Here is a 16,116-nt window from a genome sequence, read left to right on the forward strand (position 1 = left end):
TAAGGTCTGGTGGCTGCTGGACCTCCCTCCAACCCCCTGGCCTCTCCCCCAGCTCCTCGAATGCCCATTTTCCTCCCTTCCAGGCCTTCCTTAGCTTATCCGTTCTGGAATCCCCAAAACCTACCTTGTTGTCCAATCCCGGGACTTGGGCCCAGGCATCTTGACGCACTTCCTCTTCTGTCCATGACAGCTCCTATCACTGCAGGGACAAGTCAGAGCTGCCGGTCAATAAGGTTGGCCAGAGCTCTTTCTCTAAGGCGGGACTTCCTCCCGAGTGAGGGGCACAAGTTCTGCCTGCAGCCAACTGATGCTTGTTCAAACACGGAATGTCTGCAGGGAAGCAGAGCCAGCGGGAATTCTTCAGATGTCCGGAAGGGAAACCCTATGGTCCAAAATATTCAGGCCACTGTAGCCATTATTCTTGGTCCCAACTCGAAACTCTGTTCCTTGCGACCGACACCATCCCGCTCCCTGGCACCAGTCTGAGATTAAGCCAGTCTGTTCCCAACCTTGGTGTCTCAGTTGATTCTAAGGTGAGCTTCCAACCTCATCAGACTGACCTCGTGCTAGCCATCACCATCCGAGGGAAAGGGCTCTCTCTGTCCACCCTATCTAATCCTCTGATCATCTTGTATGCCTCTATTAAGTCACCTCTTAGCCTTCTTCTCTCTAATGAAAAAGTCTCAAGTCCCTCAGCCTTTCCTCATAAGATCTTCCCTCCATCCCAGGCACCATCCTGGTAAATCTCCTCTGCACCCTTTCCAATGCTCCCACATCCTTCCTATAATGCGACGACCAGAACTGCACGCAATACTCCAAATGCGGCTGCACCAGAGTTTTATACAGCTGCAACATGACTTCATGGCTCTGAAACCCTGTCAGCGCTAACGCCCTACTTCCACCTCCGTAACTTCACCCAACTTTACCGCTGTGTCGGCTCATCTGCTGCTGAGATCACAATCACTGATGACCCCCCCCCCCCCAACACATGTGGAAGCCTGTTCTTATGTATAATTAAGAATAATGCCCGAACCTTTCCCCAATTAGTGACAGCTACTCTCACCTACAGCTCGTGCACCAGCTTCATTGTGATAGGATTAATTATTCATGCCTTTGCTACCTCTAGATTCAACTATTCCAATGCACTCCTGGCTGGTTTTCCACTTTTGCCCACTCTAAACTTTAGACAATCCAAAACTCTGCTGCCTGTGCCTTAACTCACAGCAAGTCCCGTCCCCCTATCACCCCCGTGCTCGCTGACCTACATTTGCTTCTGTCAAGCAATGTCTGGATTTCAAACTTCTCGATTTCATTTTCTTTCTCGAATCCCTCCATGGTCTTGCCCCTCCCTATCGCTCTAATCTCCTCCAACCCCACAACCCTCCGAGATATATTTGCATTCATCCAACTCTGACCTCTTGTGTGTCCTAATTTTAATCACTCTACCATGGATGGCCGGGCCTTCTGTTGCCTGGGCCCAAATCTCTGGAATTCCCATCCTGCACCTCACCACCTTTCTTTCCTCCTTTGAGACATATTGCCTTGACCAAGCTTTTCGTCATCTGATCCACCATGTCCATGTGTGGCCTGGTACCAAACTTTGCTTCATTATCTGCCTGTAAAGCACATTGGGATGTTTTACTGTGAATTCAGGTTGTTGTTGAAATCACCCCTGTAGCATAACAAAACGCTTCACGGCACTTTGCAAGGGGAAGAGGTTTTGGACAGCAGGCAGACATTGGGAAGATAACAGAAAGGGGTGTCTTCTGAAGAGAGAGGTTTTGGGAGGGCTTTTGAACAGAAACGGAGCAAATCCAAGGGGATCGTTGGCAAGTTTATCAGATGCAGGCTTGCATTTTGCAAACAGGGGAGGCCACAAATTTCAAGGTTGAAACCCCACAGGCTTCTGCCTTCCACAACTGGCGGGAACCCCCAAAAATGAATTATATATTTGATTGCAGCAACAAGATCCTGATTTAGTTTCACATTATGCTTCATTCAGTTTGATTGTACTTTGATTTGGAATATTTTATTAATGGTATCCAACTGAGGTATAATTGGTGTCGCTGGTTTCCGTTTCGTCATACCAGGGTTTGCCCAGTGCTGTCTCTTTTGGTCCAGTTAAACTCACTTTGGTACCTGTCAATTAGTGGGCTTAACGTTGATAGTCTTTTTCTTCAGCATTCGCTGGTTAATTCGGTCTATTTTGTTTTTGAATAGGCGTTGCTGAACAATTTGCCATTACTGAAGCAACATTGAATGCTTGGTCCTCTCCAGATGCAGAAGAGGTGGTTGGTGGCAGTAGTCTGAGCAACACAATTGACTACCTCAGTAGGTCAAAACTTTTTAATTCTTTCCTTCTATTTGTTATCCATCTGTCATGTTAAAGTTGATTTGGATGAAAAGGCCCCTCTTCCTACCTAATGTCATTACAAAATCATTCTGTTGCTGATGTGATTCTAGTCATCTCCCCCTGTCTCACATTCCAGTCGTTGACCATTCCCGAAAGAAATATACAAAGTCATAGAGTTTTATGGTGAGAAGTTTTACAACACCAGGTTAAAGTCCAACAGGTTTGTTTCGATGTCACTAGCTTTCGGAGCACTGCTCCTTCCTCAGGTGAATGAAGAGGTATGTTCCAGAAACACATATATAGACAGATTCAAAGATGCCAGACAATGCTTGGAATGCGAGCATTAGCAGGTGATTAAATCTTTACAGATCCAGAGATGGGGTAACCCCAGGTTAAAGAGGTGTGAATTGTGTCAAGCCAGGACAGTTGGTAGGATTTTGCAGGCCAGATGGTGGGGGATGAATGTAATGCGACATGAATCCCAGGTCCCGGTTGAGGTCCTAGGTCCCGAATGCTCGCATTCCAAGCATTGTCTGGCATCTTTGAATCTGTCTATATATATGTTTCTGGAACATACCTCTTCATTCACCTGAGGAAGGAGCAGCGCTCCGAAAGCTAGTGACATCGAAACAAACCTGTTGGACTTTAACCTGGTGTTGTAAAACTTCTCACAGTGCTCACCCCAGTCCAACACCGGCATCTCCACATCATAGAGTTTTATAGCACAGTAAGAGGCCCATCGTGCGAGTGCTGGCCATAAATTCTATTCCCATTTTCCGGCACTTGCTCCATAGCCTTGTCTGCTATGGTGCTTCAAGTGATCATCTAAATGCTTCGTAAATGTTATGAGAATTCCTGCCTTGACCACCCATTTCAGACAGTGAGTTCCAGATTCCCACCATCCTCTGGGTGAAAAGGTTTTCCCTCAGATCCCCTCTAAATCTCCTGCCCCTTACCTTAAGTCTATGCCCCCTCGTTATTGACCCCTCTATTAAGTGGAAATGTTCCTTCCTATCTGCCCCATTTATGTCTCTCATAAGTTTGTCCACCTCAATCAGGTCCTCCCTCAGCCTTCTCTGCTCCAAGGACAACAGCCCCAGCCTATCCAGTCTAATTGATTAAGTGATTGATATTTTGATTGATATTTATTGTCACATGTACCGAAGTACAGTGAAAAGTATTTTTCTGCAGCCAAGGGAACGTACACAGTACGTACATCGTAGACTGTTTAGAACAGGGCTAAATCGCTGGCTTAGAAAGCAGACGAAGGCAGGCCAGCAGCACGGTTCAATTCCCGTACCAGCCTCCCCGAACAGGCGCTGGAATGTGGCGACTCGGGGCTTTTCACAGTAACTTCATTTGAAAACTACTTGTGACAATAAGCGATTTTCATTTCATTTTCAATCAACAGAGTACATTGACAAATGGTACATCAACAAATCGTGATTGGTTACAGTGCGGAACAAGGGCCAAACAAAGCAAAAACATGAGCAAGAGCAGCTTAGGGCATCGTGAATAGTGTTCTTACAGGGAACAGATCAATCCGAGGGGGAGCCGTTGAGGAGTCTGGTAGCTGTGGGGAAGAAGCTGTTCCTATGTCTGGATGTGCGGGTCTTCAGACTTCTGTATCTTCTACCTGATGGAAGGGAATGGAAGAAGGCAATGCCTGAGTGGGAGGGGTCTCTGATAATGCTGTCTGCCTTCCTGAGGCAGCGAGAGGTGTAGACAGAATCAATGTGGGGGTGGCAAGCTTGTGAGATACATTGGGCTGAGTTCACCACACTCTGCAGTTTATTGCGATCTTGGACCGAGCAGTTGCCATACCAAGCTGTGATGCAGCTGGATAGGATGCTCTCTATAGCACATCTGTAGAAGCTTGTGAGAGTCGGTGCAGACAGGCCAAATTTCTTTAGCTTCCGGAGGAAGTAGAGACATTGTTGGGCTTTCTTGACTGTTGCATCAACGCGAGTGGACCAGGACAGACTGTTGGTGATGGGGACCCCCAGGAACTTAAATCTATCGACTATCTCCACTTCGGAGCCATTGATGCAGACGGGAGTGTGTGTCGTGCTGCGCTGCCTGGAATCGATGATCAGTTCCTTGGTCTTTCCAACATTTAGAGAGAGGTTGTTTTCAGTACACCATGCAAACAAGTGATCTATCTCCCTTCTGTAGTCTGATCCATCATTGTTTGAGATGCGACCACCACAGTCATTTCATCTGAAAACTCTCCACATCACTGAAACGCTCGAGCCCAGGCAACATCCTGGTGATTCGCCTCTGCACCCTTTCTAGTGCAATCACTTCCTTCCTATAGTGTGGTGACCAGATCTGCACACGAGGGAACAACAATTTAAACTGCATGGGAAGAGTGTGCTGATTGGTTGCCAAGTGAGCTCTGATGATAGAGGTGTTGCCATGGAGAATGCAGCAGAGAACAGTTCATTGTTAACTGCTAAGCTTTTCGTTCAAATTCAAACCAGGCAGGTCAACTCTGATTGGTCAAGGCAGCGCCATAGAGAGTGAGTCAGGGATTGGCTGACCCCCAAGCTTTTGTTTAGTTGGGGAAAAAGTAATGCGTGGAATTGCTCCTTGTGGCTGCAAAGGACAATGTGAACATAAACGAAGGACAGCCAATCCTCTTGCCAAAGCCATGACCAATCAGAAGTCAACCAGCTTGGTTTGCGACAGTTAACTGTTCCCTGATGCATTTACCATGGCGACGCTGCTACCAATCAGATTCCATGTGCAAATCAATAAGCACTTCTTGTCATGCAGAATAAACTGTTGTTCCCTTTATAATTGATTTATTGTGCATAGCTATTCTGATGATAGCAAGATGAAAAGCTTCTCTAGTGTAATTATGCACTTTCAGAGACTTCATCAGTGAACATAAAGGGATTTATTAACAAGCCTTCAAGAGCAACAGCATGTTTGCTGCTAATTCTAAAATACCTCTGCCTAGGAGAACTCCTCTTCCTGGGTGATTCCCCACTCTGAGTCCTGATTGGTCATCCAGGCCAGGTGACCCTTACTCTGCTGTGTTGTCCTTAAAGGGACAATCATTACATCTAGCATGTTTCTTCCTTCAACAGCAGTCAAGTAACTCAGTATAACCTTCAAACAAGAAGTGGATTCATGAAACAAACAAACTTCCTGGTTACTGAAACAGGCACTGACTTTCATTATGTGATGGGTTCATTAAAATTTACAGTGCAACCAGGTAGCATGGTGGCGCAGTGGTTAGCACTGCTCTCTCACGACACCGAGGTCCCAGGTTCGATCCTGACTCTGGATCACTGTCCGTGTGGAGTTTGCACATTCTCCCCGTGCTTGCGTGGGTTTCACCCCCACAACCCAAAGATGTGCAGGGTAGGTGGATTGGTCACGCTAAATTGCCCCTTAATTGGAGAAAATAAATTGGGTACTCTAAATTTGTTAAAAAATCATTTACAGTGCAGAAAGAGGCCATTGACCTCACCATGCTTATGCTGTTGCTCTTTGAGTGGCAACTTTCCAAATCCAGGCTTCCGGTGGCGCCCTCGAGGAAGCAGGTCGCAGGTCGGATCGCTCCCACCTGCTTTGGGCAAACAAACGGACCTTTTCCAACGGGCTTTTTCGGAACCTGGCAACTTGAATCGGTGGAGGGGACGATAGGGAAGAGGCTTTCCCCCCAGGGTATGGACAGCTGGACCAGAAGTGGTCGAGTGGAGCGGCAAGGATCAAAGCGGGAGCAGTGGGGTCCCCAGACCGGGCAGCGAAGTATGGCGGACAGCAGGGACCAGGGAGCGGAGGCTCACTGGCCAAGGGAGCAACAGATGGAGTTCTTCAGGAATTGCTTCGCCGAACTGAAGAGGGACCCGTTGGACCCGATGAGAGCGGTAATGGTCGAGACACAGGTGGTCCAAGAGAAGGTGCTCAGGGAGATCGAGGTAAAGCTCTCCAGCCAGGCGGACACGGTAACGGAGCTGGAGCACGAGGTGGAGGAGCTGAACTCTCGCCAGAAGAGGATGCAGGAGCAGCTTGAAGAGTTTGGGAGCAGAGCCAGGAGGCAGAATTTGAGGATCGTTGGCCTCCCCGATGGCTGCGAGGGATCGGATGTGGGTGCATACCTGAAGGGTATGCTCGAGGCTCTGATGGGACCGGAGGCCTTCCCTCGACCCCTGGAGTTGGATGGGGCGCATAGAGATCCCGCAAGGAAGCCCAGGACGGGCGACCGGCCGAGGGCCTTGGTGGTCCGCTTTCACCGGCTTGCTGACAGGGATCGTGTGCTGCGATGGGCCAAGGCGGAGAGGAGCAGCAGATGGGAGAACTGCGAGGTGCACATCTACCAGGACTTGGGAACGGAGCTGGCCAAGAGGCGTGCAGGATTCATCAAGGTAAAGTCAGCCCTCTACAAAAAGGAGGTAAGGTTTGGAATGTTGTATCCTGCGAAGCTTTGGGTTACGTTTGAGGAACTCCATCACTACTTTGAGACACCAGAACAGGTTTGGGCTTTCATTAAAGATAAGCAGCTGGACTTGAACTAACGGGCACTTAGTTTTCTCAGTGCTGTACAGTGGCGGCGGTCTGTTAACCTAATTTGCTCTGACTAGGTGTGGACTTTTATTAAAAGAAGAAGCTGGACTTGAACTAAAGGACTCTGGGCTCTCAGAGCTTTTGTGTGGCGGCGGTCTGTTAAATTATCCTGTACTATAATGTTCTATCCAATATTGTTTTCAGCCGGGACAGAGACCGGGGGCTGGAGGGCGCACTGCTTATGGTGTTTTGGGGAGATTGCAACGTGTGTATGTGTGTGTGTGTGTGGCGGGGGGGGGGGCTGCAAAGGGGACCCTGCACTTGGTACCTTTTGGCGGGAGATCGGGGCCTCTGATAGGGGGATGGGCTAGGGGCTGGTTAAGGGACTTGAAAGGGCACGGGGAGATACAATCAGGTTAATGCGTCCTTGGTATGTGGGGGGAGGGCCCGAGCGCTCAGGTGGGAGACAGACAGGCGCCAAGGGCAGGGGTCAGCGTAGCTAGCTTAGGTCAGGGGGCCCCAGTGAGAGAAGGAGGAGGGCCGGGCTAGGGCCAAGCGCATGGCTGGCCTGGCAGGGGGGGGGGGGGGGGGGGGGGGGGCAGCTGAGAAGTAGAGCAGAGGAGACTTAAGTGGGCAAGGGGGGGGGGGGTGTCTAGGGAACCCCCGGGGGAAAAGGTCGCTTGCAGACTCTCAGGGAACAGCGCAGGAAACCGACAGCAGCGGCACCCGAGGGGGAGGGGCGGGGGGGGGGGGGGGGGGGTTAGAGCCACGTTAGTTTGGTTGAACACGTGGGGCAGGGCAAACAGAGCTGATAGGGGAAGTGCCTGATTAACATGTTTATTCTTTCCCACTGTTTGTTTTCACTATGTTAAGGTTCTTTGCACAGGGCCTGTTTCCTCTCTGGAAATGTAACAAATTTGTTTTAAATTTAAAAAAAAATTTAAAACAAAAAACTTTCCAAATCCAGTTCTCTTGATTTATTCCAGTAACCTTGAAGCTTTTCAAATGCTTATCTAATCACCTCTATTGTGTCCGTCTCAATGGTCACTTGAGGTAAGAGTTGAGGTAACAGTTCCTAACTTTCCTCTTTATAGTTCTGGTCAGTCAATGCCACCAGGCGAACACATCTTCACTACTGTAATAGCTTGGCCAAGGCCAGTTTTCGCACGATGACCCCCCTTTATTAAAGTAATAAAAAGGGCCATTGCCTCGGCATACATGTGACTGCGTACCAGCCCGGGGACCGACAGAGATGCTGCACTGGGTTGGAACTGCGGGTTACAAACTTCCCCCACGCTCCTCCTATTGGGTGAGCCTCCGCCCGCTCAGTAGAGAAATTCATATTGCACAAAGCCCATGAGACCTGTTGCCGATCCCCCATGTCCCTCATGGTCACGATAACTACTATCCTCATTAAAAACTCTTATAAGTAGGGGCAGCACGGTGGTGCAGTGGTTAGCACTGCTGCCTCACAGCAACAAGGACCTGAGTTCAATCCCGGGTCACTGACCTTGTGGAGTTTGCACATTCTCCCCCTGTCTGCGTGGGTTTCGCCCCCACAACCCAAAGATGTGCAGGGGAGGAGGATTGGCCATGCCAAATTGCCCCTTAATTGGAAAAAAAATAATTGGGTACTCTAAATTTATTAAAGAAAGAAAAAACGCTAATAAGCTTTAAATGTTCAATCAGATCACCTCTTGGTCTCTTTTTTTAAATGAAAATGGCACCGTTTTGAGACTTTCTTCACAACCATACTCTCTCAATCCTGAAATTGTTTTGTATCCTTTCCATGACTTAAATGTCCTCCTTGTACTGGGATGTCCAGAACCATGCACAGTATTCCAAGTGAGGCCTAATATTTTACACCAGTTCACCTGACTTCCTTACTTTTATACTTATTGTCCTGAGATATAAAATGGTAAGTTAACCATTTAGCTTGAGTTCAACATTCCCTTCTCAGACTAAGTGCAGCAGTCACAGGGACTTACCAGCATAATCAATATCAAGACTCCTCTCTAAATGATTCAATAATTTTCCCAACATGCCACTGATAACTATAATCAGAGTGGGAAACTTGCCAACAAGCCTTGTGTCTAACCAGCAGAAGGCATTCAACAGTAACCCAATGGGAATCCATAATCTGTGTATTATGTTTTGGGCTGTTATAGTGTGCGTAGTATAAAGAGCTAACAGAAAGATGGATTACGTAGCTGGTGGGATGGTCTTCATTTTCTATTGACATGCATATTTCATTCACTGTACTCCCACTCCCCCATCCTACAGAACTTTCAGGATTGTGGTTTTTTTTGGTGAGGTTGGGGAGTAAGCACTAAAAAGTTAGTTTGTTTCAAATTATGTTATGTTCAAGTAAGCTGGAAAATAACACAGATCATCTCAAGATCATCTAACATCTCACTGATTTGAGAAATACTTGTCCTAAGAATTTGTTCACTCCTCACTCAATACGACAGTATTTGTGAAGGCTACATTTGCTACCAATGTCATGCATTGTGCAGTTTGGATGTCTTACCCCATGAGTTCATTGCTAGAGATGGAATAGACAATGGCCAGGACCAAATATGGCACTGCTCCAATCATCACAGCTCTTGTTTAGGCAGCAGGGTTCCTTGATCTAGCCTTTAAGGCATCCTTAATTGCTCCATAAAGTTAACAGTTCCAAATCCACTGGATGGAGAAAATATCTAAACTTAACTGTATGAATCTGTATTCAACCAATTATTTAAAATTGCAATGTCGCATTTTTTACCCACAGTGGGACAGAAGTGGATTAAAAGGACTACATGGAGGAAAGTCACAGATTGTATCTTATTTCATTAAATGCGTTATTTTTCCTGCACATCTTTGGACTGTGGGAAGAAACCAGAGCAAACCCAAGCAGACATGGGGAGAAAGTGCAAACTCCACACAGACATTCACCCAAGACTGGAATTTGAACCCAGGTCCCTGGTGCTGTGAGGCAGCAGAGCAAAGCTCTGTGCCACCATATTGCCAGTCTGGAGACTTTGCAGATACTTTACAAAGACAGTTCCCAGCAATTCCCATTCAGCTTTACCATGGCAGCCGTGCATATTACCTAATCATTTGTCATTGCCATAGACGTCAATTACAACAACACTACTAATAACCAATCAAATGCACAGTCTGCTACAAGTGCTCAGCGATTTCAAATGCTGTGCTGATTTTAGACAAAGGCGGGTATTGAAGCAGTTCACACTAAGTTAAAGTGTGATTCTCTTAGCAATGAGCTTCTGGATACAACTGCTAGAGGTAATTAGCAGAGGCAGCGGCTAAGTGAGATTTTCTGTTTATTTAACTTTTGTGGAAAAATTCCATTAATGCAACGAGCCCGCTGTAATTTGTGGGACGGGTAACAGCAAAACATGCTCTGGGTATGAAAAGTGGGTGAATATTTCAATGTTTCATAGAGTGCCCAATGAGTTCCTCATTTCTAATCCTTTGGAAAGTAATGCTAGTTTGATACAGCTTTTCTCTTTTTTAGATACAGACGAAATGTACCTTGAAGATCAGTCTCCCAGCGGATCACAAGCCTTTTACTCTTTGAGTGTTGAAGGTCCCTGCACCATCTTAGCTCCTGTTTCATCATATGGAGCCAGCTTATCTGGCGAACCAGTGCAAACAGACATGACTACAGTACGGCCTTCCACAACGGATCTCTCGCAGAAACCTTCCTGACTTGCGACCCTCCTCACTGCTTGTCTCTTCCAGAAACCACTTCCTGTGGAGCAGAATTACATAGAACAGTGCGGCAGAGCACTAGCAGTCACCCACATCATTCACGCTCCAGCAACAGCAGCTCACTCATGGAAGACGATGTATTTTATAACTAGGACTAGAAAATAAGATCATAAGCTGTATTCTTGGACAAGGGTCCACTTCCTTTGTCATTCCATTTTAACTTTGTGTGTGTGTGATATTGAGATATCGGATGATGAAAAATGGATCCTACAATCGTTCGCGTTATCCCACAGTTTGGCAGGGGGGAGGAGAGGCTGGTTTAGAAATCGGCAGCCATTTCTGCTTCTCATCACCATCCAGTGAATGTTGCTGGACGCTGAGATTCGGAACGAATTGAGCTTCACGGTTAAACAGGCTTCAGAAACCCAAGCCTTAAAAGCCAAAAAGCATTCAACTGGCCTCTCACCATAACCCCTGTGGGAAATTGTTAAAACTTGCGGGGAAATGGTGTTCAAGTCTAGCCTGGCACATAAGGAATGATCAGTTGGACAAGATGGATACTCCTGAAAAAAATCAACATCCCTGGGAGAGGAGGGGGAGGGGAGATTAGAATGAAATTCAGGTATGTTTTGGCTACAACAGAGACCCCTAGTCAAGTATAACATTGCTGTAATATAGAGCATTTGCCTTAAAATAGAATCTACCATTATAGTCTTGACAGTAAACATGTCTAACCTTGGCACAGCCCACTTGTTGATACCTGAATAAGGGGTGACAATGGTGTAGTGGTAATGTCACTGACAGGTTATCCAGAGACTCAGGTTAATCCTCTGGGGGCTCAGGTTCAAATCCCACCATAGCAGTGGTGAAATTTTGAATTCTGGAATTAAAAAGTCTAATGATGACTGTGAAACCATTGTTGTAAAACTCATCTGGTTCACCTCCCTTTAAGAAGGAAATTTGTTGCCCTTACCTGGTCTGGTCTACATGTGCCAATAATGCCCACGCCCAATGAAGAATATGGGGCGAAATTCTCCCCCAACGGCGGGATGCCCGCCGACTGGCGCCAAAGCCGGCGCAAATCAGACGGGCATCGCGCCGGCAAAAAGGTGCGGAAGTCTCCGCATCTTTGGCGGCCTAGCCCCAACATTGAGGGGCTAGGCCGACGCCGGAGGGATTTCCGCCCCGCCAGCTGGCGGAAATGGCGTTTGTTGCCCCGCCAGCTGGCGCGGAAATGCGGCGCATGCGCGGGAGCGTCAGCAGCCGCTGTCAGTTTCCCAGCGCATGCGCGGGAGCGTCAGCGGCCGCTGTCAGTTTCGCGCGCATGCGCAGTGGGGAGAGTCACTTCCGCCTCCGCCATGGTGGAGACCGTGGCGGAGGCGGAAGGGAAAGAGTGCCCCCACGGCACAGGCACACCCGCGGATCGGTGGGCCCCGATCGCGGGCCAGGCCACCGCGGGGGCACCCCCCGGGGTCAGATCGCCCCGCGCCCCCCCCCCAGGACCCCGGAGCCCGCCCACGCCGCCTGGTCCCGCCGGTAAATACCAGGTTTGATTTACGCCGGCGGGACAGGCAATTCCTGGGCGGGACTTCGGCCCATCCGGGCCGGAGAATCCAGCGGGGGGACCCACCAACCGGCGCGGCCGGATTCCCACCCCCGCCCAATCTCCGGGAGCGGAGACTTCGGCGGGGGCGGGGGCGGGATTTACGGCGGCCAACGGCCATTCTCCAACCCGGCGGGGGGTCGGAGAGTGACGCCCATGGTTTTAAAAAATTGTTTGTTTCATTTCTTTAGACCTTTTTATCAAAGCTCAGCTTGACCCTTCAGGTATTAGTCATCCCATACCCCAATTAGCGCGTTGTCAGTCTCCCTCAACAGACATGTAATGTGTAAAACATTTTGTCAAGTGCAAGTTCGCAAGGGTATGTGGCGAGTATCTGATGAATGGCTGTGATTTACTATCTGTCTTTGTTGTGAATTGTACTTGGAATTCAACCACACTTGAGCAAAAAAAAAATTAAACATCATTGAAATGTGTTATTTTATTTCTTAGACTATTCTAGAAAGGCTTCTAAAATTAGACAAACAATCCCAGATGTGTATACCGTAGGAAGAGGGGAGTTGGGATTGGAAAACATTTTTTGGGAAAAGCAGCTGACATATATTGAAACATGGAAAGTGGAACGTCTAAATATCCCATAGCCCACACATGCTGAAGTAAAGTCAAAGGTCTGGTCAAATGTACTGGTAGCAATGAGCATAGAATCGTAGAATTTAATAATAATAATATTACAGTACAGAAGGAGGCCATTCAGCCCATCAAGTCTGCACCGGCCCTCGGAAAGAGCACCCTACTTAAGCCCACACCTCCACCCTATCCCCGTAACCCAGTAACCCCTTCTAAACTTTTTTTGGACACTGAGGGCAATTTAGCATGGCCAATACACCTAACCTACACATCTTTGGACTGTGGGAGGAAACCGGAGCACCCGGAGGAAACCCACGGGGAGAACGTGCAGACTCCGCACAGACAGTGAACCAAGCCGCGAATCGAACCAGGGACCCTGGAGCTGTGAAGTGACAGTGCTAACCACTGAGCTACCCCGCCGCCCCAATTTGGAAGTGTATGAACGTCTTTGATATTTGGAATTACTACATGGAAGTAATATCCCAGCCAATCTCTGGAAAGTCCAGCCAAAAGGAAAACTGACAAATTATTTTTGTTTACGTTTTCAAGTCAAAGAGGAGTCTCGATCGTCCCCTCTCCATTTCTACCCCCTCACATTCTATTTAGAATTATAAAGCCCCCAGAATAAAAGCTGCTCCTGTCCTGAATGGGAAGGGTATTAAAACTTTTGGGTCTCACACTATATAGGACCATATTTAACATGTTTTGGATGAAACCTTATAAATATTAGATGACCCTCTGAAGGGTTTATCCTCTTGTTTTGGTGCCACTCAGTCAAATGGAAGTTGTGATGTCTTTCCACTGACTTAAAAACATCTCTGGAGTTCTTGCCCCTATATTGGAGGATGAAATAGCGTGAGTACGGCTGGGCAAAACACGGCTGGGCTTCTTGACTGCTTCTGACTCTTCCCCGGATTTTTCAGAAGGGACACTCCAAAGTGTTCCTTCAGTAAGGTAACATATTTCTAAGAAGTCAATATAAGATTTAATATCGCCATTCAAATATTCTTGTCTCCCCAAGCAGGAATCTGATTAAGTAACCCACCCGTTTATTACTTTGAAAAAATACAGAGTAGTCACATAGCTCGCAATAGCGAAGAACTCAAAACAACTCGTTGCAGGAATTTTAGCTTTTTGGAATGTGGGAGGCACATTTTGAGCGCATTGCCTGGGCGCCCAAAGCTTAATGCATTTGCTGGGTGTTGCTGCAGGAGCGTGTGTCGTGACATAGTGCGCTGAAAGAAAATCCAAGTAATCACGATGACACATAAAATGGCAGACAACTCTCTTCTTCTGTGATATTTACATCTTGACAGGGCTGCGGCCATTGGTGAGATCTTCAATCACCTTCTTCAGCTGATAGAGAGCACAGAGGTATTAGGTAATGAGCAGCCCACAATGCAACAGCACATGAATATGCAGTGCTAAGTCATTGATCTGAATTTATAAGCAATATTACCATCTCATGCAAACACCATAATGATAACGAGCATACATTAGAAAATGCTCTTTGGTGGCATTTGATGTAGAATCATAGAGGTTTACAGCTTGAAAACTGGCCCTTCGGCCCAATTTGACCATGCCCCCCAGAATTCTCTGGCTGTTGAGATTCTCCTTTCCCGCTGACAGCGCACCCTGCCCCCGGGTTTCCCAGCAGTGTGGGATGGCTTCAATGGGAAATCCCATTGCCAAGCAGCGGGAAGAGAGGACCCTGCCGCCAGCGAATGGCGCACCGCCAAGAAACACGCGGCTGGGGGGGATGGAGAATCCCGCCCATGATCTATCCTTTTGTTGGATAAAGTCCTAGATCCTGGCAAGTTTAGATAACAATAGTTGATAGTTGAATGAAAACAGAAATGCTGAATAAACTCAGCAGGTCTGGCAGCAACTGTGAACAGAGTTAACGTTTACAAGTCCATATGGCCCCTCTACAGAACTGTTTTTATTTCAGATTTCCAGCATTGGAGGTATTTTACTTTTATTTGATTTTAATTTTAGAGTACCCAATTATTTTTTTCCAATTAAGGGGCAATTTAGTGTGGCCAATCCACCTAACCTGCACATCTTTGGGTTGTGGGGGTGAAACCCACGCAGACATGAGGAAAGTGTGCAAACTCCACACGGACAGTGACCCAGGGCCGGGATTCGAACCCGGGTCCTCAGCGCCGCAGTCCCAGTGCTAACCACTGCACCACATGCCGTCCCTCCTTTATTTGATAGTTGAATGACTGCCTGATATTATTAAAAACGCTGAAGACATTGTGAAGTGTGAGGCAGGATGCAAATGGATGTTTAAATGGAGAAGACGGTCAGATTGATGCATATCTTGAAGCTTTACATGAGCAGGAACTCACACTTCTAGGCACCATGCTTTAGGAAGGATGTACCAGGCTTTAGAGAGGGTGCTGAAAGGATTTACAAGACTAGTTCCAGGGATGAGGTAAATCAGTTACGTGGCCAGGTTGGAGAAACTGCCGTTAGTCACCCAAGAGAGGAGAAAATTAAGAGCAGAGACACCCCCCCCCCCCCCCCCCCCCCATGCCGTTACGCATGGCCCATGTTTATTCCATTAGGCTCATTTAAATATGCAGATCTGGATCTCGCCGGGCGGTGTGAGTCAGGTGACTCGGCCTGGCGCGGTGCCCGATTTGGGGCTCTTGCACAAGTCACCTGGATCCACACCGGGCGCAACGGAGTGGCTGAATCATACCCATGGAGAAACTTTGTCATTGGCGCAAGGATCCAGAACCAGAGGACACTGTTATAAGGTGATTGGCAAAAGAAACAATGGCAACCTGAGGGATAACATTATTATGCAGCGAGTGGTTAGGATCTGGAATACACTGTCTAAGAGTGTGGTGGAGGCATGTTCACACAGCGAATGGTTAGGATCTGGAAAGCACTGTCTGAGAGTGTGGTGGAGACAGATTCACACAGCGAGTGGTTAGGATCTGGAATACACTGTCTGAGAGTGTGGTGGAGGCAGATACACACAGCGAATGGTTAGGATCTGGAATGCACTGTCTGAGAGTGTGGTGGAGGCAGATTCACACAGCAAATGGTTAGGATCTGGAATGCTCTGTCTGAGAGTGTGGTGGATCTGGAATAGACTGTCTGAGAGTGTGGTGGAGGCAGATTCACACAGCGAATGGTTCGGATCTGGAATGCTCTGTCTGAGAGTGTGGTGGATCTGGAATACACTGTCTGAGAGTGTGGTGGAGGCAGATTCACACAGCGAATGGTTAGGATCTGGAATGCACTGTCTGAGAGTGTGGTGGAGACAGGTTCACACAGCGAGTGGTTAGGATCTGGAATACACTGTCTGAGAGTGTGGTGGAGG

At 47.8% G+C, this 16,116-nt stretch overlaps 2 protein-coding genes across 3 annotated transcripts in view; one reads left to right on the forward strand and one right to left on the reverse strand.

Moving 5' to 3' along the window:
* fam131c (family with sequence similarity 131 member C) overlaps window positions 1–12,949 on the forward strand; it is a 58,428-nt gene extending 45,479 nt beyond the window's left edge. The window contains 3 exon segments of the mRNA XM_072478293.1: window positions 2,221–2,331; window positions 10,392–10,550; window positions 10,553–12,949. Of these exon segments, the coding sequence (XP_072334394.1) occupies window positions 2,221–2,331; window positions 10,392–10,550; window positions 10,553–10,740 (458 nt within the window). The 3' untranslated portion in view covers window positions 10,741–12,949.
* clcnk (chloride channel K) overlaps window positions 12,613–16,116 on the reverse strand; it is an 81,099-nt gene continuing 77,595 nt past the window's right edge. For both annotated transcript variants that reach the window (XM_072478292.1, XM_072478291.1), the window contains one exon: window positions 12,613–14,132. In XM_072478292.1, coding sequence (XP_072334393.1) covers window positions 14,079–14,132 — 54 coding nt within the window. In that variant the 3' untranslated portion in view covers window positions 12,613–14,078. The remainder of the gene's footprint in view (window positions 14,133–16,116) is intronic.

Source organism: Scyliorhinus torazame, chromosome 16 (genome assembly GCF_047496885.1).
Source record: "Scyliorhinus torazame isolate Kashiwa2021f chromosome 16, sScyTor2.1, whole genome shotgun sequence".
NCBI classification, from domain to species: domain Eukaryota; kingdom Metazoa; phylum Chordata; class Chondrichthyes; order Carcharhiniformes; family Scyliorhinidae; genus Scyliorhinus; species Scyliorhinus torazame.